Consider the following 21,259-nt stretch of genomic DNA (forward strand, 5'->3'; position numbering starts at 1 on the left):
CCAATTAAAAACCAGGCAAAGTGGGGCACCTGGGTGGCTCAGTGGGTTAAAGCCTCTGCCTTCGGCTCAGGTCATGATCCCGGGGTCCTGGGATTGAGCCCCGCATCGGACTCTCTGTTCAGCAGGGAGCCTGCTTCCTCCTCTCTCTGCCTGCCTCTCTGCCTACTTGTAATCTCTGTCTGTAAAATAAAATAAATAAAATCTTAAAAAAAAAAATGTTAAAAAAAAAACAGGCAAAGAGGGGCGCCTGGGTGGCTCAGTGGTTAAACCCTCTGCCTTTGGCTTGGGTCATGGTCTCGGGGTCCTGGGATTGAGCCCCGCATGGGGCTCTCTGCTCGGCAGGGAGCCTGCTTCCCCCTCTTTCTCTACCTTTCTCTCTGCCTACTTGTGATCTCTCTCTCTTTCTTTATTTCCAAATAAATAAGATATTTTAAATTTAAAAAAAAAGGCAAAGGATTCGAACCCACATTCCTCAAAGATATACAAATGGTCAATCAGCACATGAAAATATGCTCATTATCACTAATGACTAGGGAAATGCAAGTCAAAATGGCAATAAGATATTATTACTTCACACGCATTAAGGCAGGCTACCATTAAAAAACCAAGTAACTAAAAAAAAAAAAAAAAAAAAAAAAAAAAAAAAAAAAAACCAAGTAACTAGTAAGTTTCAGTGATCATGCGGAGAAATTGGGGCCCTATGCACTGCTGTGGGAACATAAAAAATGGTATAACCACTGTGGAAAACAGTATGGCGTTTCTTCCAGGAAAGAGTAAAAACAGAATTACCGTATGATCCAGTAATTCCGCCATTGGGTATATATCTGAACCAACCGAAAGCGGATACACACACGGATATCTGCACACCCATGCTCACAGCAGCGCTGTTCACAATAGCCAAAGGTTGAAGCAGCCCAAGAATCCAGAGACAAATGAATAGATAAATAAAATGTGGTACATACATACAACAGAGTATTGTTCAGCCTTAAAAAGAAAGGAGATTGTGAAACGTGTATGAATCTTTTTTTTTTAAGTTTTTTTTTTTTTTAATTTATTTGACAGATCACAAGTAAGCAGAGAGGCAGGCAGAGAGGGATAGGAGGAGGCAGGCTCCCTGCTGAGCAGAGAGCCCGATGCGGGACTCGATCCCAGGACCCTGAGATCATGACCTGAGCCGAAGGCAGAGGCTTTAACCACTGAACCACCCAGGCGCCCCGCAATGTGAATGAATCTTAAAGGTATTATGCTAAGTAAAATAACCCAGTCACAAAGACACCTTATTGTCTGATTCTATTTATGCGAGGTAAGAGTACCTCGAGCCGTCAAACTCCTAGAGACCGAAAATAGAAAGGCTGTTCCGGGGGGCTGGAGGTGGGGAGAAATGGGAGTTCTCATTTCATGCGTCCAAAGCTTCATTTAGGCAAAATGAAGAAAGTTCTGGAGACGAATGGTGGTGATGGCTGCACACCGGTGTGACTGTGCTTAATATCACCGAACTTTAAAATGGACAGAATGGCAAATTTTGTATTATGCCTATTTTATCACAGTTTTTAAAAGCCAATCACTAAGTACAATGAAAAACAGGTGCACTGGTGGAACACTGAGTCTAGAGGACGCAGGGAAGGAGCCGTAGCGCAATACCAGGTTTCGCTCTTACGCCCGGAATCTCACTGATCCTCTTAACAGTCCTGTAAGACGTGACAGAGCAAGTGTTCTCGTCACATACACACCCCTTCCCTGTTTACAGATCAGGGAAGTGAGTATTATAACAGTAAATGAACTCACACTGAGCAGTCACACCTGAGACAGAGACGGGACGACTCTGACCCAAACAAAAAAGGGCCACTTGTTGGAAGAGAACAGAGCGAGTCCGGCGGGCATCCATACTGCTCTAGAATTCCTTGATGCAACTCATGCAAGCTTTGTGGAATTCCCACGTGGAATCAGTTAAGGCCCCTTCTGTCTAAATGGAAACAGACCAGACTTGCTGTCTGCAAGGCAACGTGCACAAAAGCCTGGGAGCTTGACTCCCTGCATGCGGAACACGGCTCAGCCGACCCTGAACCACTGAACTTTGAGCAAGTTTCTTAGCTCCTCTAAGCCATTTCTTCATCTGTAAAATAGAAATAATCCCACGGACTTAGTGGAGTTTTCAGAGAAAAAAAGATTTTAATGAGATAATGCATGCGACAGGGTGTCTGGAGGATGCTGAAGGATCGGTAAATGATGGCTAGTATTCTGAGCTTTGAAAAATGCTAAAAAATAAGATGGACAGAAAGGAACCTCTGAAGCGAGCCGCTGTGCTGCATATGCTCTGCCATGTTCTGTGAAGGTCACGGGGAAAGAGAAAGCACGCATCCTGCTGTGGGGAGCCTCTGGTCTCATTTGGAAGATAAGGCAATAAACACGTGACGAGACATACAATAAATAGTCCCAGGAAACTGCACCAGGCAGGATGGAAGCGATCAACAGGTCTGAGCAGAGTAGCTGACTGCAGGGCACTGTGCCGGGCACTTCACATACATTCTCTCATTTAACCTCCACGAAAACCTGGAGAGCTAAGGAATTTGCTATTTTGGAGGTGAGGAACGAGCCAACAGAGATAGCAAACACTGTGAGTTCAGAGAAGAGATTCAGTACCATCAACAGGGTGGTCTAGGAAGGCTTCCCGGAGGAGGCGGCATGGGCTGCCAGAGAGCAGGGAAGCTGACTGGATAGAGAAGATCCATGACATTCAGCCAGGTTAGAGGACTGGTAGGAACACTAAAACAGACACCAAGTCTGAAAATGGGTTTTTCTGTTATTTTTTAAACATTTTTTATTCATTTGAGAGAGAGAGACAGTGTGAGCCAGAGGACAGCCGGGGTGGGAGTGGGGTAGAGAGAGAGGGAGAAGGAGACTCCCTGCTGAGCAGGGAGCAGGATGCAGGGCTGGATCCCACAACTGCAGGATCACGACCTGAGCTGAAGGCAGAGGCTTATCCGACTGAGCCACCCAGGAGCCCCTGAAAATGGTTTCTTTAAAGGCCCCTCTCCTAGCCACTACAAGCTGGGTCAGGGGAAAGGAAAAAAAAGAAAGAAAGAGAAGAAAAGACTGAATGTTATTTATATCTCTTCAGACTACTGTTAACCTAAAAATTCTGAGTGATGTATCTGCTAGGTCAAGATCAACAACGCTTAACTGAAGCTCCTCTGGGGACTTTACTCAGATTCTCTTCTTTGCACTGTATCAGTCCTCCCCCTCCCCCACCAAGAAAAAAAACAGGTAGATTACACAGAAATATGCTAAGAGAACTTATACAATGTTGCCATCTAAGAGAAAAACCAGGGCGTGAAATGTACAAGGACTCCACCCCTTCCACTTATTACAAAAAATGAGAAGAATCCCCATGAATTTGTAAGAGAACATTTTATGGTGATCTTTTTTTCTCCTTTGCATTTTGTGTGTGTGTGCATTTTTCAAGTTTTCTACATGGAAAACACTTTTTTTTAAAAATCATGATTCTATAAGAATTCTTTATATCCCAAATAGCCCTCTGTAAGCAAGGACAGCCCTTCAGTCAAGCCCTTGTGAGTGCGCTCCTGTGCCAGCACATGGAAAGCAGGGCAGGATAAGAAGCAGGCTGACCCTCACCGCAAGACCGGCATTTCATAAGCTGTCCAGGCAGTTCAGGACAAATGCTCTCAGAACCCCAGGCCTCCTCCCCTGGTCCACCAACCTGCCTCAGCACTCCTCTCTGACCAGGGCACATAGAAAGGGCCCTGCCCCAACCTCGGAGGAATTGGCTGTGCCCGCTCTCAACTCCCCTGAAGGACCCCCACTCTGCGCAGATGGGAGCTTTGATGGGAATAGTCGAGAATGACCCTTCAGTGACTGCCAAGTCACTGGAAACCTCCCTATCTCCGTAGACATCCCTGCTACCCTCGTCCCTAGAAATCCTTCCTGACTCCCCAGTGCCACCCATGAAAGAGTCCCAACTATCTGGCCAACATCTAAGCCCCCCCACGCCACCTTTCCAGTCTTAGTTCCCGCCACTCTCCCTTGCTAGATCAATAGAACCGATCCTATGATGCCCTCCCCCAACTTATTATCAGCCTTTGCTCAAGATGCTTTCTCGGCTAGAGAGCGCCCTCCAAGCCTCCTTCTCCATCTCTACCCACCCGTAAAAGCCCTGTTTAGTGGCCACTGCTTCCTGAGTCTTCCTGAGTTCTTCCTTCCTTCCTAAGGTGCTCCTCCTCACTCCTCCCTGGCTGAGGGCAGCACAGCATAACAGCACACCAGTTCCAGAGCCACAATGCTGGATTCCGCTCCAGCTCCCTTCCTGCTACCTGTGTGACCTTCTCTCTTTGCCTCAGGGTCCTCATCTGCAAAATGGAGATCACACAGTACCTGACTCATGGTTTTCTTGTTGGGATTAAAGGCTGCAGGATCTAGAAAGCACCTACTTCAGTCTCTCGCACACATAAACCTTTAGCTATTGTTACTGTTACTGTTGGAGGTAATAACCCCTATGGTCCTCCACTCTCTTACTTCATTTATCTGTCCAATCTAATGCCCCCACTTCTCATCACATCTGATTTGGGTACCTGTTTTAGCTCCCTTACTAAACTGAGCATCCCGGGAAATACTCAGCTTGATATATATACAGAAGGCAATAGAGCCTCTAAATGACCAATTTCTTATAACCCCACTTACAGTCTGTCCGTAGGAGAACCCATATTTGCGCCAGGGTGGCTCAGTGGGTTAAGCCTCTCTGCCTCTGGCTCAGGTCATGATCTCAGGGTTCTGGGATAGAGCCCCGTGTTGGGCTCTCTGCTCAGCAGGGAGCCTGCTTCCCCCTCTCTCTCTCTGCCTGCCTCTCTACTTACTTGTGATCCCTCTGTCAAATAAATAAATAAATAAAACCTTTTAAAATAAAAAAGAAAACCCATATTTACTGTTTGAGGAACGGTAAAGAGGAGATCAAGGGAGCGGAACTTTTAATCTGGAGCTATATTTCTCAAAGTGTGGTCCCTGGACCAGCAGCAGCAGCGGCAGCAACATCACTCGGGAACTTAGAAACGTTGAATGCTAGGCTCCAGCCTATACCTCCTGAATCAGAAACTCTGAAAAATAGGGCCCAGCAACCCGTTCCAACAAGCCCTTCGAGTGATTCTGCTGACCCTGAACCATGAGGTCTGCAAGGCAACATGGCAGTGTAAGAGGAGCACGGGCCCAGGAGCAGATTCCAGGCTTAACTCGGGCACAAAACCTTACACCAGTCTCCTAACTTCTCAGACCCTCAGCCTCCTTCAAAGCAATACAGGCAGACAGTAACAGATAATTAAATATTGTGAGGACTGCATGAGATCCCACAGACAGAATTTGCATACAGCAGGTGCTTAATAATTTTAAGCTCCTTTCAGATGTCTTCCTGTGTATGGACTGGGGGGCAAACAAAAAATAAAAGGACCTAGGTGAAAGGGCTTGGCGAAATGCCAAGTGCAATAGCATCTGAGGGACAACTAATTATTCTTGGAACAAACAGCCCAGCTCTGGAACACCTAGCATTCCCAGGGCAGGAGAAGGCTGTTCATGTCCAATCTACAAGCACAAACTCTGCAACAGAGTATCTACTTCTTACCTGCTGGTGAAAGCTGAGCCATTAAGAGAATACACCGTCCTCCCTTAACCCCCCTCACCCGCCCAGCATTCCCCTCAGAATTAAGGAACTACTCCCTACTGTTTCCATTTAAATGGATCCAAACTTTACTCTTAGAAAAAGGATAATCTGAAAGCATTTTCCAGCCAATACAAGAACTGTCACCACTTGCACCGCACCATAGACCTGATTTGGGGAAACCCTAGTATGTGATATCCAACCCCCTGTGGTCGTGGAGGGTTTAGATTAAGACAGGAACCTTTTGAAATGTTTCAGAAGAGAAACTCCAGGAACAAAAGTACTACTTTTTCTTCCTCCACACTTCCTAGCCTCTCATACTACTGCTTGTTCTGCTCTAAGTCATCCATTCTACTCGGGAACCACCTTCCAGAAGAAGGACAGTGAGGACGGCTACGAGAATACACAGGGAACTATGTCAGACTGTGGGCTTAGCTGCCTGTTCAACCAAAGAGCCCCAGGTTAGAATGTCCGTGTGAGGCCCCAAGCATGACACAGAGTAGTAATTACCCTACCTCTTTCCAACCTGGGCCCAGCAGAATGGTTCCCACAAAGCAGGTGAGAAAAGGGCCATTCTGCCATGAACGAGGCATTGACCAGAGAACACACCATCAACCTTCATAAACACATCCGTGCAGCGGGTTTCAAGTAGCATGTTCTCGGACACTCCTAAAAGATCCAGAAATTTCTCAGGAAGGAGGTGAGAACTCCAGATGTGCACACTGACAACAAAGCTGTCTGGGCCAGAGGAATAAGGAAAGTCCCATACCGTAAGCGTGTGCAGCTGTCCGGAAACCGTAATGAAGACGAAGATTCACCCAACAAGTTCTTGGTACATTCGTTACCTATGTACTCGTCACCGCTTTGACGAATCTACAGACAGTTAATGCGGACGAGAACCAACCAGGCTGTCAGATAACGACAGAAAACCACAACCAGATGGTAATAATAATAATGACCAAGCCCTGAGACTACGAGCCTAACGCTTTGCCCTAACCTTTTGCAGCTCCGGCTCACCTTTGATGAACATGTTACCTCTGCAGAAGGCTCCCTGCGAGCAGCTACTAAACGTTTGTACCCCAGAGCCTGGCACCCACAGACTCTCAGAAGGCCTACTGAACTAGGCTGGTGGGACTGTTTCAGTGCAAGCCCCACGTAGCCATTGAGAGGTGTTATTTTATGAGTGGGTAAAACAAGGGCGAGAGAAGCTAAAACCTGGAAGTCAGCTGAGCAATGTCATCTTTGATGACATCTTTTGATATCCCAGGCCCAAACCCAGCTTGTCACTGTCCCCCACCGCAACCTCTGTTCCACTCAGACTGGTAACACGGATATGCCCACATCCCCCTCCAGGCAGGGGGTGTCCTCCTCTCTGCCTGTGGAATTCCCAGGCACCCTCGTGAATAGCCCCTAGACTCCAGGAAGCCAGTCCTATCTCCCCAGCTCTTTTGGAATCTTCTGGACTCCTAAGAACACGGACAATCTCCACTACTCACCTAAGCACTCAACTAGGCAGCAGCCTTCTGTCAGTGCTTGTGATTCCAAGAATCTCTGCTCTCCCTCTCCGCATCGGAAATCCCCGAGGACCAGCAGAGCCACGAAACCCCAGCTCTCCCTTCTCCCAGCTGAGCAGCGGCTTCACTCCTCTGCACCTCGGTTTTCCCATCTCTTAAGTGAGAAGGACAACAAAACTTATTCCACAGAGCAGCCGGAAGAAGCAAGTATTAGCTGTAGATTAGCTCTGCACAAGCTACAGGTGCTGTTTCTTACTCATCAGCTTTGTTTTATTTCTGTCTCCCTTCTCTTTGGTCAACCACCTGGAAATACTTTTCAAAGAATACTAACAACACTAAATGCCTTGAAAATCACTTTTACACTTTGTCACAACAGTACAGAATTTACATTAGAACCTCCTTCTATCCTCTAATTTATCTGAACTGTGAAATCAGCTGGGCCTTGTCTGTTGACCAAATTGACAGTGAGGACGCTTCATTCTCTTCCCGGCTAAGTGTCTTGCCTAAGGGCTGGTGAATGCGGGGTCTGTTCCTTCCAAGGTCATAGAAGGGCCAGGTCTGTTCCCTCCCAGGTCATAGATGGGCCAGGTGTCCCCCATATCCTCTCCAGATACCGCACTCAAAACTAACTTAACTCTTCTGTTGTTAACAGTGACAGTTGCAATTTATTGAGCCTCTACTATGTACCGGGCAACGGTCATCTTACTGAAGCTACACTACTCCCAATATGAATCTCTCTCCTTTTCTCTCAGCAAACTAAGGTTCAGAAGGGTCACACAATTTTCTAGGTCAAACAGCCAAAAAATGGGTAAGGCATAACTCAACTTGGGCCTTCCTGATAGAAGTATCACTCTCTTTCCACTCGCTATGTATCCCTATATCCATAATATTTGTATATATATATTTTTTAAAGATTTTATTTATTTGTCAGAGAGAGAGAGAGAGAGAGATCACAAGTAGACAGAGAGGCAGGCAGAGACAGAGGGAGAAGCAGGCTCCCTGCCGAGCAAGGAGCCCGATGTGGGACCCGATCCCAGGACGCTGGGATCATGACCTGAGCCGAAGGCAGCCGCTTAACCAACTGAGCCACCCAGGCGTCCCAATATTTGTATATTTTTAAATGTCCTTTAACTTCTACCCATCACAAGCTACCCTGGCATTTCCAAAGGGTAGCATTTCCTACTGTAAAAGAGACAGAAAAGAAAATAAATTCCTTCAAGTTTACCAGTGCCCTCCAGCAGCTGGCTGGGATTCAATATCCATCCAACTGAGAAATGAGGTTTTGGAAAAGAAAATGCACCTGAGGAAAGGAGATGAGGAAGAAAATCTAGATAGACACGATAGTCTGTAAAGGTGGGGAGAGACTCACCCCAGGCCCCATGTCCATCCTATCCTTTACCAAAAGCTTTACACTACAAAGAAAAGGAAGGCTCCTAATGCCAGTTAGCCAACAGGAAAGGCCTCAATAATTTCCCAGACCCCACTAAAGGCTGAAAAATAAGCAAGAAAGTCTTAAGTACATCAGGAAATAAACAAATCACTACTGCCTAAACCAGGCAGGCCCAGAAGGACACCAAAGGTCCCCACTCATTAAAGACGTTTTACCAGTCCTTCCACCAACCAGGAGGAACCCAGTTTTAAAAGAAAGCAATCAACATTCTCAGCTAATCAGCTGGCGAAAGTTACGGTCTTGGGTGAAAAGGCAAGTTGCTTTTTTAGTAAAGAAACCCCACACAGTGGGGCCATTCTGGCCTTGAGTTTTCACACAGCCTTGAGTTTTTCCTTACCCAGGATACCGATCGTCTCTGGTGCCCTTTTCCTGGTACCAACAGCTGCCACATAGAATTAACAGGTACTACAGAGCACCCCTCTCTCTACGCTGTCACCAAGAGACTTCAGCTTTGGGCAAATTTAACACAGCAAGGAAGCAACAGTCAATGTGCAGATGCAGAAACTAAGGAATATCAAAACTTTAGAACTTGAAGGGACCTGGCCCATCTCACCTCCAAACACCTCACTGAACAGGTAAAATGTCAAACCAGAAAGAGCAGTGACTTGCACAAAATCATATAGGAAGAGTCACTTGGCAAAGCCCCTCTGGAGCCCCGGCTTCCTGATTCCCAGACCAGGGCTCTTATCATTAAATAACACAGCCTCCCGTCTTCCCCAGAGGCAGTGAAGGCATGCCATCCCCCTGGCAAGATAATCACCCTCCGGGAACCCTTCCCCCCATCCCAGTCCCTCCTACAGGCTAGCTGAGCTGCAGCTCTAATTAGCAAGTCTCAGAGCAGGGAGTATTCTCTGGGAGGGTGCCCGGTCTGAGGGCTGCTGGTACTGAAAAGAGGGACAAGGATAGAGGGAGAAGGGTGTGGGAGAACTGGGTCCTGACGCCAGTGGCAGCGAGAGCGTCAGCCTGCATGAGGGCGCACTCGGTGGCATCTCACAGACCGTGAGGAGGCAAGTGGACCCCAGCAGCCGGCACCACTTCCAGGAGCCCGGAGGGGCTGGGCCCGGATCCGGAGGGACGCGCGGAGCATCTCCGAGTCCAAGCCGGGCCTCGGGAACCCGCCTGGCACGGTAGCACCGGCGCCGTGAGTAGGCGCAGGCAGCCCGTGGGCAGAGGCCCGACGGCAAGGATGCCCGGGCGGCCCGTGGGGTGGCACCGGTGCCCGGCGAAGGCCCGCGCTCTTCACCAGCCCCGCCAGCCGCCGCCGTCGCCCACCCAGACTGCCCACCCTTCGCGCGGCCTTACCGAGGCACTGCCCCACAGGGGTGCTGAACGGGTTCCCCAGGAGGAACTCCATCTTGAGCGGACAACACGGCAGCGGCCCGGGCCCCCTGTCAGCCGCCCGGGTCCCCGCTGTCCCCCGTCGCGCTCCCGACCTGACTGACACTTGCCCCCGCCCCACCCTCCCGAACGCCGAACGCCCGGCCCCTGACCCCACCCCTTGTCGCGTCCCCATTGGGCAGCATCTGCCCAGCCCTTCTCCGATTGGCCCCTACGCCTCCCTCGTGAAGCCCCGCCCACCCCCGCGGCGCCCGATTGGACGGAGCAGCGAGCTAGGTCACAGGAATCTCCGTCAGGCGTAGCGGCACCTTCCCTGGCCCGCCTCCGAACGAGACTCTATGTGTTCTGATTCAGCTATATTTTGGTCAATCTAGCGAGTCCTTGCTATTATTGGGCAAGAGACGAGTCAATCATTCAAGTGGGGGCGGGGATGAGGCGGGGCTACTCATATTCCTGCCCATAGTAAGTGCTGATTGGAGAAACATTTGTTTTTTCTACTGCTGGTTGGTTGTAGGACTATTTCCCCACCCGAGAACTGCTATCACGTGACCGTCAACTTTCACCCAGGATGTCTACCACGCGACTTCCCCTTAGCAACCGACTGGCCACGCTTGGTTCCCTTAGTAACCGGGCGAAGCGTCCTCTGCCGAGAAGCAGTCGGGTGGCTGGCTCTTGAGACGGTGAGACCTTGGAGCGGAGACGGCGGGAGGACTCGCAGGGGCAGACAGACCCTCGATTTAACGCTTTCCTCTGACCTTTTTCTCTGGGAGTCGGCCCGGCCCTCCTCATCTGTAAAATGAGCGCCCGGGTTCTCTGCTAGCCAGGTCACAGGCGGGCTGAGACACTGGGCTTTCAGGACTTCGGATCAGAAAGATTGCTAAGGACGCATTTCCTCCGGGAGCAGGCCCCGAAGAGGTCTTTTTTAGGAGCTCCATACCCCAACATCCTGGCCTCATCCCTGTTACCGAAACAAAGGTCCCGGTCCACCAATAAGTTCTCCCGAGTATTTAATTTTTTTTTTTAATTTATTTATTTGAGAGAGAGAGAGAGATCACAAGGGAGGCAGGCAGAGAGGGAGGGGGAAGCAGGCTCCCTGCTGAGCAGAGAGCCCGATGCGGGGCTCGATCCCAGGACCCTGAGATCATGACCCGGGCCAAAGGCAGAGGTTTAACCCACTGAGCCACCCAGGCGCCCCCCGAGTATTTAACCCTCATATCCGACCTCTTAGTGGTGATAAAATGTATGTGTTCTTCACCTGGTGCTGTATCAAGTAGAGCTCCATTCCTCTCTCTTCTCCGTAGCTCCTTGTACGACTTGGGACAATTTCCTTCCCCTCCCGGGCCTCAGTTTCCGTCTCTGGGAAATGAGGGAATTAGGACTCTTTTCTCCAATGGTTTCCAGAGCCGACATGCAATTAAGAAATGAGTGTGCACTTAGTACCCAGGAAGCACTCTGTTAATTGTTGATTTTCCCTCAGTAATCCATGGCCAGTAGGGGTATGTTTTTCAGATTCCATCGATCCCATGTTCCTGGTCTTGTTTCTCGGTGAGGAGGCTGCTCCATTGGCAGTGTTGTAGGACTAGCGGCTGCTTTCCCCATCTCCTACCTCTGGTCTTCACCACCAATACAGGTGTCAGACAAGTCAACAGGAACCCAAGTTGGGTGGTAAAATGTTGATAAAAGCCTCTTTAGGAGAGGAGTGGTCGGACCTCGGCCCTGACCCAGAACAGCTGAGAAACCTTGAGCATTGTGACGGTGAAAATCCATAGTGCCCTGGGTACAGCTGAGTCGTGATTAAAAAAATGGGCTCTGGAGTCATGGTCCCCTGCCTCTGCCATATGCCATATAGACGTATTAACTTAGGCATCTTACTTAACTTTTCAACCTAGCTTCCTTTTTTTTTTTTTTAAGATTTTATTTATTTACTTGAGAGACGGAGATCACAAGTAGGCAGAGAGGCAGGCAGAGAGAGAGGAGGAAGCAGACTCCCTGCTGAGCAGAGAGTCCGACGCAGGGCTTGATCCCAGGACCCCAGGATCATGACCTGAGCCGAAGGCAGAGGCCTTAACCCACTGAGCCACCCAGGCGCCCCTTGTGTTTTTGTTTTTGTTTTTTAAGTCTGGAAACTGCCGATGATTAGTCCTACATATAAGTGAAGTTCCCGGAGATCTCTCTCAGCCACATCTTACCACCACCCTGCTCACGGCTCTTGCCGATCTCAGTATGACAGCCAGAGTGAGCCTCTTAAAACCCAAAGCTGACCAAGTCCCTGCTCTCGTTAAGCCCCAGGAGCTTCCCAGGGATCCTAGAATAATAAACTCCTGTAGGTCCCTCCAACCTCGCTTCAATTCAGCCCAAATGGAATATGGCTTTTTCTCTCCCACCCTCAGGCCCTCGCTGTGCCGGTCCCACTTCCCTCTTTCCTACTCCTGCTTCAGATCCCAGACCTGTCTCCCCTGGCCAGGCCAGGTGCCCCTAATGTATGCTGTCCTCGTTCCCGACATCTACAAACTTGTCGTGGTTTGTAATTAAATATTTGTATGATGATCTGATTCACGTCTGAAACAAGAGGGAAGGAGATCTGTTTTATTCATGGCATGTAGTAGCTATTCATGACACATGTGTGGGCTGAGTAAATGATCTTAAACAAATGTAGGAGGGAGGACTTATCCATTTTTACAGACAGGAAATCAGAGGCTTAGACAGGTGAGGTTAGTTGCCAAAAGATGCACACCCAGGTTCCAAATCCTGCCCTCTTGTGCTTAACAAAGAGTGTGCCTCACAACCCTTCCACATTGAGTAGTGATTGTGGGCTTGACAGGAAAGCAAGCCTGATCCGTCCCAGGTGCCAGACCTAGAAGAAGTAGGAGTGATGAGAAGTCAGTTACGGTTCTGAAATCAGAATTAAGAGGCATTTCCCAAAGTACAGCACTTTTCTTTGAGAAAGCACAAACTTTTCACAGGTAACATCTGCCAAACACTGCACGTGAAAATTTCCCCAAAGGCAAGTTGGTGTCAGGTTATGGGAAATCTTAGAAATCTTAGAAAAAAAACAGAGCGGGGAGATGGAAAGAGGGGGAGGACTGGAAACGTGGGGAGTTGACTCATTCACTCTAAGGATTTGGAGTCAGCGTTGAGAGACCAGAGAGAGTGGGAAGATGGAAGATGCAGGTGGAGAAGCAGCATGGTGGTGGTAGAGCTCGGGGGTGGGAGTGGGGCTAGGGGAGGCTGTGGCTCCGTGGGCACTTGGGGACAGAAGGAGAGGATACACGACAGTTAAATGCGTAGGGACATTTGATCACAGACAGCCCAGAAATGGCAGATGCACATTTATATAAGCTGCATTCAGTTGGATGGTGGGGAGGGCAGAGGAGGGCAGTGGCAGTCTCTAAGACCAGGTGGCAGGATTGCCAGGCCCACCCCCATCTGCGGTGGACACCATCACCCCAACACCAGGAGTCTCTCCACCAGCGCTCATTGGAGTAATACAGGGGCTGCCCAGCAACGAGAAAGAGGCCTGGGTGTCGAGGACCAAGAGGGCAAAGGTAGATGGTGAAGCCAGCAGGGAGGTGAGAAACAGGGGTGGGAAGTAGAAGGGAGGACTGAGTTTCCAGAAGGTTCAGGAGGTAGAATCTGGGAGCTTCCCATAGAGTGCACCTTCCCAGAAAGGTCCAACCCTTCTGGATGTTCTTACTCTTAGGTTGGTAAGGATGAGAATGAGGTCACGGTGCCCACGCTTCCCAGAGCTGGGGCTCTGTCCAGCCAGGAACAGTAGCCTGAGGTCAGCTTGTGACTCCCTAACTCCACAGATCCCCATTTGCCTGCAGGATTTCTGCCAGATCCTTTGGCCCATTAGCAGCAGAAACCTACTGGACTCAGTTTAAGTAAAATCAGATTTAATGTGAGAAGTCAGGAAACTCTCACAGGGCCTGGAATTAGGATCATTAGGGGTGGGAAAGCCAACAAAGACTCTATCAGTCTTTCGGCCCTTTGGTCTTATTTTCTGGTTCACCTAGGTTCCTACCTCTGTTTCTCTCTGTCCATCTGCCTCCTCCTCCTCTTGTTCTCTCTGCTTAACACACGTCTAGCCAGCCGGCGACCCCCCAGGTCCCCCGCCCCCCAGCTCACTCAGCCAGCTCTGATGGCACTTTTTTCCTGCTGCCCCAAGTTCACATTTCTAAGGGGAAGAATGGGAACGGCCAGCTTGGGTCAGTGTCTGCTGGTCTCCACAGAGTGGGCAGCTTGTGGGGAGATGGGGGAGTCTCAGAGAGAAGGGGAGCTGCTCTGCCTGGCAGGGGCTACCAAAGATCCTGGTCAGCATTTGGTGGCAAGACACAGAACAAGGCTGGCTGAGAATAGCCAGAGGCCGAAGATGGCCATGGCCACAAGAGCAGCTGAGCTCCAGGGTCCAAAGAGACCAGCGTGGGCGCCAGTCTGCTGGGTTGGGGTAGGGTCACAGCCATGGTTGTGAGACCAAGGGGTGCACCCCCGCAGGTGGGTGGCAGGCAGGACAGAACAGATGGTTGCTGGAAAAGGCCTGGAGCAGCCTTGGTGCAAAAGTACTGGCCCCTGGGTGGAGTGGAATGAGGAGTGGGACTGGGCAGCCCCGAACCTTCTGTGACTGTCACCGTGCTCCCCAATGCCTTAAAGAGACCCCAGCCGGACCATGTCCTCAGACAAAGGGAGAAGCAGACCGTGGAAGAGGAACGTGATGTCTTTTAGGGAAAATGCAGCAGTTGTACGACTCCGTGGAGCCGAGAGTGATGGACGCAGACATGCTCAAGCTGGCTGTCGGAGAACAAGGGCCGCAGGAGGAGGCCGGGCAGCTGGCCAGGCAGGAGGGCATCCTGTTCAAGGATGTCGTGTCGCTGCGGCTGGACTTCCAGAGTGCGTATCCGGGGCTAGGGTGGGGGCACCAGGCAGCCCAGAGTCCCGCCCTGGGCTTCTCTGCCCCGGAATTCCACGCAGAGTCTGCGATCACAGGACCCCTTCTGGCATTTGGGCCTGCCTGGGTGAGAAGGTGCAGGGATGGCACAGAGTGTTTTAAAGCTTAATACTGCATGTTTTTAGCATTTGCCTATCCCCAACACACCCAATTCTGAATAACAGGACAAGAGATCAAATTCCCCCACTCCACATCTAAGTGAACCCAAAGGCCATAGCTGTTTCCATCAGACTCTCTAACGGGAAGGTTAGAGTCCATGTCTCCAGCGCTGGTTGGAAGAAGAAGATGGGGCAACAGGTGCATGGCACCTGGCTCACTCAAGGAGGCCAGTGGGTCAGGACAGAGGGGGTGCGAGATGGAGTGAGAGAGGTGGCCAGGGGCCTGCATGTCTTGGGCAGGTGGGTCCCAGTGGAGTCCCCCGGGCTGATTTGCAGGCCTGCTCTGTCCTGGGTTTCTCCACTGGCCCGCTGGGTTGGCTGGTAGATGACTGGTGGCTGGTAGATGGCTGGTAGATTCCCCAGTAGTCTGGGGAAGACCATGGGAACCCGTCAGTGGGCAAGGCAAGCCCGGCCATGGCCCAAGCCTCATGAAACCCACAGGCCTCCCCAGAGCACGACCTCCATGGCAGACCACCCAGAGCAGGGAGGGACCCTGGGCCTCGGCGACCTCAGCGGTCGGGGAAGGTTAAAGGGATTGCAGAAGGGCTGTCTCCAGAGGGGTGTTAGCCATCTTTGGCTTACCTACCACCCCATCCCCCCCCACCCTTGTCTAAGGTTCATTCCACTGGTATTTATCAAATGCCTGTTATACTCCAGGTGCTGTTCTAGGCACTGGGGATTCAGCGGTGAATGAAAAGAACAAAAACCCTGTCCTCATGGAACTGACATTCAGGTGATGGGAGAAATAAAGAAGGAAAATAATAGCATATGCTAAAAATACATGCTCTAGAGGAAAATCAAGGAGAGAAGAAAAGGGGTGGGGGGGTGCCGTGTTTTATTGAGTGTTCAAAGGCCTCATCAAGAAGGTGACAACTGAGCAAAAGCTAGAAGGTAGTGAGGGAAAGAGCCACTCAGAGATCCGGGGAAAGCATTCCAGGCAGAGAAAGCAGCCAGTGCAAAGGCCCTGAGGCAGGCAGGCTCATATGGAGACCAGTCAGAGAGGTGGTGGGGTCAGCTAGCATCAGCCTTGGGGGTCAAGAGACGGTGTTTGGCTTTTATGGTGAGTGAGATGAGAGCCCTGAGAGGGTCCTGAGCAGAGAAGGGACAGGATGGGACTTAGGTTTCCCTATGATCCCACAGACTGCAGGAGGGTAGAGTGGAGGGCCTCAGGGCTGGATCCGGGAGACTAGTGAGACAGTTGTGATCCAGGGAATAAGGACGATGGGCTGAGACCAAGCCAGGCACAGTGGAGGCAGATCCCGCAGCTGTGTTGAAGATTAGATGGACTCTCTGGGCAGTCCTGGTATGCTGGTACCTCACTTAGAGCTTTCAGATGCCTCCTGGGTTTTGTTGTGTTTTTGTGGCTTTTCCACGTGAATTGCTGATGCCCTGGGAAAAGCTAGCAAGGCAGAGCACCCAGAGTGTGGGAGCTATGGAAAGTTAGCCACAGCCAAGAACTGTCGGTCTGCGACCAGGACCAGAAAGGCTCCTGGAATATCCATACCAGGATGGGAGGTATCTCCGAGCGTAGGTGGAGACGGTGGCTGGTATCCTTCTGGGAAATCTGACCTTAGAGAGCTGGGAGCAGACACCATTCTTGCTTGGCCCCAGGACCCTGGCAGACACAGGGCCCTGGGTCAGAGTAGTGCTGTCCACCCATCCCCACCGAGACTCGGCTTGGGGAAGGCAGCAAGGGGCATCACCCGGCCTCCCCCACGACCTCATAATGCCGTGGTTAAACCCTGCCCCTCTGAATGAATATTGAAACCACTGCCCCGAATGTGTGCTTAGTAAATGTACTTTTTCCTTTTACCCCTTTCACTGCTGTATTATTTCAGTGTTTTTCATAAGCATATTCTAATTTTTTAAGTTTTAGAAATCATTACAGAGGCAAATAGAGAAAAAAGGGGGCAGATAAACAATGGGGGTGTTAAGGCTTCTAGAAAAAACTGGGGAAAAATTTAGGCATCTAGAAGTTTACGTTACACAGTGTTTGTACTTAAGCCTAATTCAGAACGCCTCTGACTGTCAGTAACAGAAGCCGAACTCAGCCTGGCTTGAGGAGCAAAAGGCATGTGTTGGCAGTGTCCCTCTGAAGTTGGTCTTTAGGGACCAGAGGTCAGGTGTTTCAGTGACATCAGGATCCCACCTGTCTGCTGTATGGGTGATTTCTCCCATTCCCCTTAGGGACATTTGGGGTCCCTCCATCTTTCTGCCTCTCGTGTGCCTATAGGTCTTTCTTTGGGCAGCATACACAAGTGTGTCTTTACAGACAGATTCCAAATAGAGAAATTTTGCAGGGTCAAAGGGCACGGATGTTAAATATTTCAGGAAACTTGGCCAAACTGCCCTTCAAAATGGCCGAACTAGTTGGCTGCCACCCTCACCAACAGCGCACAAGGGGTGTGTGGTACAGGCAGTCACCCGCAGCCTTGATTCTATTTGTCACACTGTGGGAGGCAGGGCACTCTCTGTGTCCCAAGGTGTTAGAGCCTCCTGGGCAACACCCCAGCTGGGCACTAGAGGCAGCACAACTGGGTCCTTTGCCCCGGGCAGGTCCATCCCACCTTCCCAAGGACCCCGCTACAACTCCCCCTACCCTCTAGGTCTTTAGGTCCTCAGCAGTAACCCTGATCACTGCCCTCTATGCATGAAGAGAGACTCCTGGGGGCTTGGTGGGGTGGTATGGTTAGCATCGGCATTAGCATTAGCAGTGCCAGTAGGCTGGCACTGAGCTCTACCCTCACCCGAGGCCGGAAACAGCCAAGACACCTTCTCCAATTATTTCAGACATCCTCCGCATAGACAGCCTTTGGCAGTTTGAGAACTTGAGGAAGCTACAGCTGGACAACAACATCATTGAGAAGATCGAGGGCCTGGAGCATCTCGTACACCTGGTCTGGCTGGGTAAGGGCCCCTCCTGCCCGTGTGTCCGAGCTAATCCAAGGTGACTGCCCGGCCAAGGTTACTGCCTCACCAGTGATTTTCCTCTGGCCGCCGAGCATCAGCCGGGGTACGGTAGAAGGTCTGTCTACTGGGAACAAGAAAGCTACTCTTTTTAAAAGCCTAGGGCCTTGGCTGGGCAGAGACAGCAAAGATGTGCTTGGATATGCCAAGCCAGAATATTCTGGCCCACCATCCCAACTGGGAGAGGGTCAGGGGAACAGCCTTGGACTCCCCCTAGTTATTCTAGACTCAGTGGGCCCTGGCAGCCAGGGTGCCTAGAGCAAACCAGAAACAATCATCACAGCTGCTAGTGTGCTTGGGGCACTTACCACCTGCTAAGCATGGGCCTGTTAATCCATACAGCATCACCAAGGCAGAGATGAGCCAACCAAGGTCACTGGGACGAGTGGGGGCATCAGGCTCCCAGCCAAGCTCTCTCAGGCTGACTCTGGAGCTCGGGCCCACATGGCTAACACCTCACGGGGGTTTTGTTTCTTTAAAGATTTTATTTACTTATTTGACAGACAGAGATCACAAGTAGGCAGAGAGGCAGGTGGGGGGTGGGAAGCAGGGTCCCTGCTGAACAGAGAGCCCGATGCAGGGCTCGATCCCAGGACTCTGAGATCATGACCTGAGCTGAAGGCAGAGGTTTAACCCACTGAGCCACCCAGGTGCCCTGGCCTCACGGGGTTTTGATGAACTAGGAGAGGGGGCTGATTGGGGAGCTCTTTACACTGTGGGCTGATGTTGCCCTCACAGCAATCCTACCAGGGGCTGTTACAATCCCGATGTGCAGAAGAGGAGGTGAGGCTCTGCGAGGCCAAGGCACTTGCCCTCCAGCAGAGGGGGTGTGCAAGCCCGCATGTGCCTGACCCCAGAGCTCGCTCTCCCTCCATCCTGTCAGGCTGCTCCCCATCATGGGCAACTCTGGATTTGCCCAAAGACTCTCAGCTACGGTGGTTCTGACAGTCCCAAGCCCACAGCAGCCCCACAGGCAGTATCATGTTGTCACATTAGCAGCCGCGGACGCTGGGAGGCTACAGGCAACAGAGGCGGCCCACAGCCAGGTCTTTTGCCCCAGGCGAGCCCTCCTGGTACCCTAGCACCCATCAATGCCAAGTTTGGGCATGGCGGTCCACCTGCCTTGGAGATGAAGGGGAGAAGGTGCTGGGTCAGTGCAGACCCTGAGCCATGCCCCCCTCTGGAAGGCCTGCCAGCTTCCAGGTGTCTGAACGGCAGGCTTTTAGGTGAGAGCTTCTAGGCCCAGCTGCCTTTGACATCAAACTAGTGCCACAGGTCCCCATGAGATACTCCTGGGATACCCAGGCTTCCATGGGTGTGAGAGGGCAGAGGGGAAATTTCTGGTAAAAGGTCAGGTTATCCTCCTCAAAGAGTCAGAAGCTGGCCTTTGTCTGGCCACAGCCCCAGTCACCCAGGGACCCCATGACAACCAGGAAGACCTGGGCCCTGGGGTGCAGGGGAGTGGGGAGATGGTGTCCCCAGGGTTCGGCAGCCCCCACCTCACACCTGCTGGTGGCCCACCGCGTCGGCTGTCCCAGGGCTGAGGCTTGCTGGAACCAGCTAGCACGGGCCCTCCAAAGCTGAGTATGCACATCTCGTCCCAAAGAGATGTTGGGACGGCGGGCTGCTAGCTTGAAATCAGCCATCATGGGGGGATTTACACCACAGAAATGGGCAAGCACTGCATTTCACAGCCTCCCTCCCCCTTTCTCCAGCCTCCTTGTTAAACACAGCACCTGGCCAGTTCCCGTACAATTCTGAAGAACAGAACTGGCTACGCGTTGGGAAAGGGAGTGGGCGGCCTTGGCATATGGCAGATCCCAGTTCAGTGCCAGCTCTGGCCACATACTGCCTTTACACCAGTTCCTGCTAGAGAGGGCCTAGTGTCTCCTTTGGGGCTTGGAGTTGGGGCAGTGAGGTAAAGAGAATCTCCAGCAGACTCAGTTCTGAGCACAGAGCTTGATGCAGGGCTCGATCTACAACCCCAAGGTCATGACCTGAGCCGAAACCATTAGTCTGACGCTGAACCCACTGCTTCACCAACTGCGCCAGCCAGGTGCCCCAGGCAGCATTATTCATAAAACACCCACAGCAGTGAGGGAAGGAGGCCCTCCCAGCAGACTCCTTCCGCTCCGAGATGCACCATTTTGGACCTGCCATTCGTCATTTCCATCCCGGAACAAGCCCAGAGTGCAGACAGGAACCTTTGCCCTCATGTGCCCAGGCAGGAAGACCAGTGGCAGAACGGGAGAAGGCAGTAATAGTTTGAGACCACAGGAAAGAATCCAGGCACGGCTTCTAGAAAACGGTAAACTGTCCCACAGTGAGTCTGTGACTGGCCTGTCGGCTTCGTGCTGTCCCCAGAGTGTGAGTATCTCTGACGTGTTGGTTTCAAGACAGTCCACCCACTGGGCCCTCACAGCCCTCTTCCTTCCAGACCTGTCCTTCAACAATATCGAGGCCATTGAGGGGCTGGACACACTGGTGAACCTGGAGGACCTGAGCCTGTTCAACAATCGGATTGCCAAGATCGACTCCCTGGACGCCCTGGTCAAGCTGCAGGTGCTGTCACTGGGCAACAACCAGATCGGCAACATGATGAACGTGAGTTCTTGGCCCGGGACTGGAGCGGCACCCTTCCTGCTCCTGCTGGCCTCCCGGCCTGGGGCAGGGGACAGGGCTGGGCTCTCTAGAGCATCTGAGCAGCCGGGGATGGGGGAGGGGGGTCTGTGGCCAGAGGAAATGTAGACTTAGCCTTCTAGATCACCTCCTTCTAGAAAAGCCAGAAATCCAGACTCTGCCACTAGACATTGGATCACGTTTAAACACCAAGTTTAACCCACACTTAGCCCGCCGGTGGAGGCCAGATCGCACCTCTCTGCCTCTTCCCCTGAGCCCCACACTCTCTTATTTTTTTTTTAAGATTTTCACTTATTTGACAGATAGAGATCACAAGTAGGCAGAGAGGCAGTCAGAGAGAGAGAGAGGAGGAAGTAGGCTCCCCACTGAGCAGAGAGCCAGACGCAAGGGTTGATCCCAGGACCCTGGGATCATGACCGGAGCCGAAGGCAGAGGCTATAACCCACTGAGTCACCCAGGCACCACCCCACTCTCTTATTAAACATTTGCTGAGATGAGGATCTATTGAATATGGGGTCTTGGGCCTGAGCTAAAGGGTACAGAGATAAACAAGGTCTGGTCCCTTCGGGGGTGCCCAGCACACACCCA

General features: G+C 51.4%; 2 protein-coding genes across 11 annotated transcripts in view; one reads left to right on the top strand and one right to left on the bottom strand.

The window, feature by feature from the left end:
• Window positions 1-10,081, bottom strand: part of LOC111139231 (target of myb1 like 2 membrane trafficking protein) — a 124,181-nt gene extending 114,100 nt beyond the window's left edge. For 5 of the 10 annotated variants that reach the window (XM_022491438.1, XM_022491434.1, XM_022491437.1 and 2 more), the window contains exon 1: window positions 9,926-10,081. In XM_022491438.1, coding sequence (XP_022347146.1) covers window positions 9,926-9,977 — 52 coding nt within the window. In that variant the 5' untranslated portion in view covers window positions 9,978-10,081. The remainder of the gene's footprint in view (window positions 1-9,925) is intronic. The other 5 variants (XM_022491444.1, XM_022491440.1, XM_022491442.1 and 2 more) reach the window with 1 other exon arrangement.
• Window positions 10,082-10,588: 507 nt separating this feature from the next.
• Window positions 10,589-21,259, top strand: part of LOC111139253 (dynein regulatory complex subunit 3) — a 31,833-nt gene continuing 21,162 nt past the window's right edge. Inside the window, exons 1-4 of the mRNA XM_022491475.1 lie at window positions 10,589-10,641; window positions 14,684-14,848; window positions 17,855-17,971; window positions 20,469-20,635. Of these exons, the coding sequence (XP_022347183.1) occupies window positions 14,689-14,848; window positions 17,855-17,971; window positions 20,469-20,635 (444 nt within the window). The 5' untranslated portion in view covers window positions 10,589-10,641; window positions 14,684-14,688. The remainder of the gene's footprint in view (window positions 10,642-14,683; window positions 14,849-17,854; window positions 17,972-20,468; window positions 20,636-21,259) is intronic.

Source organism: Enhydra lutris, unplaced genomic scaffold (assembly GCF_002288905.1).
Source record: "Enhydra lutris kenyoni isolate GAN:26980312 unplaced genomic scaffold, ASM228890v2 scaffoldscaffold97, whole genome shotgun sequence".
Lineage (NCBI taxonomy): Eukaryota > Metazoa > Chordata > Mammalia > Carnivora > Mustelidae > Enhydra > Enhydra lutris.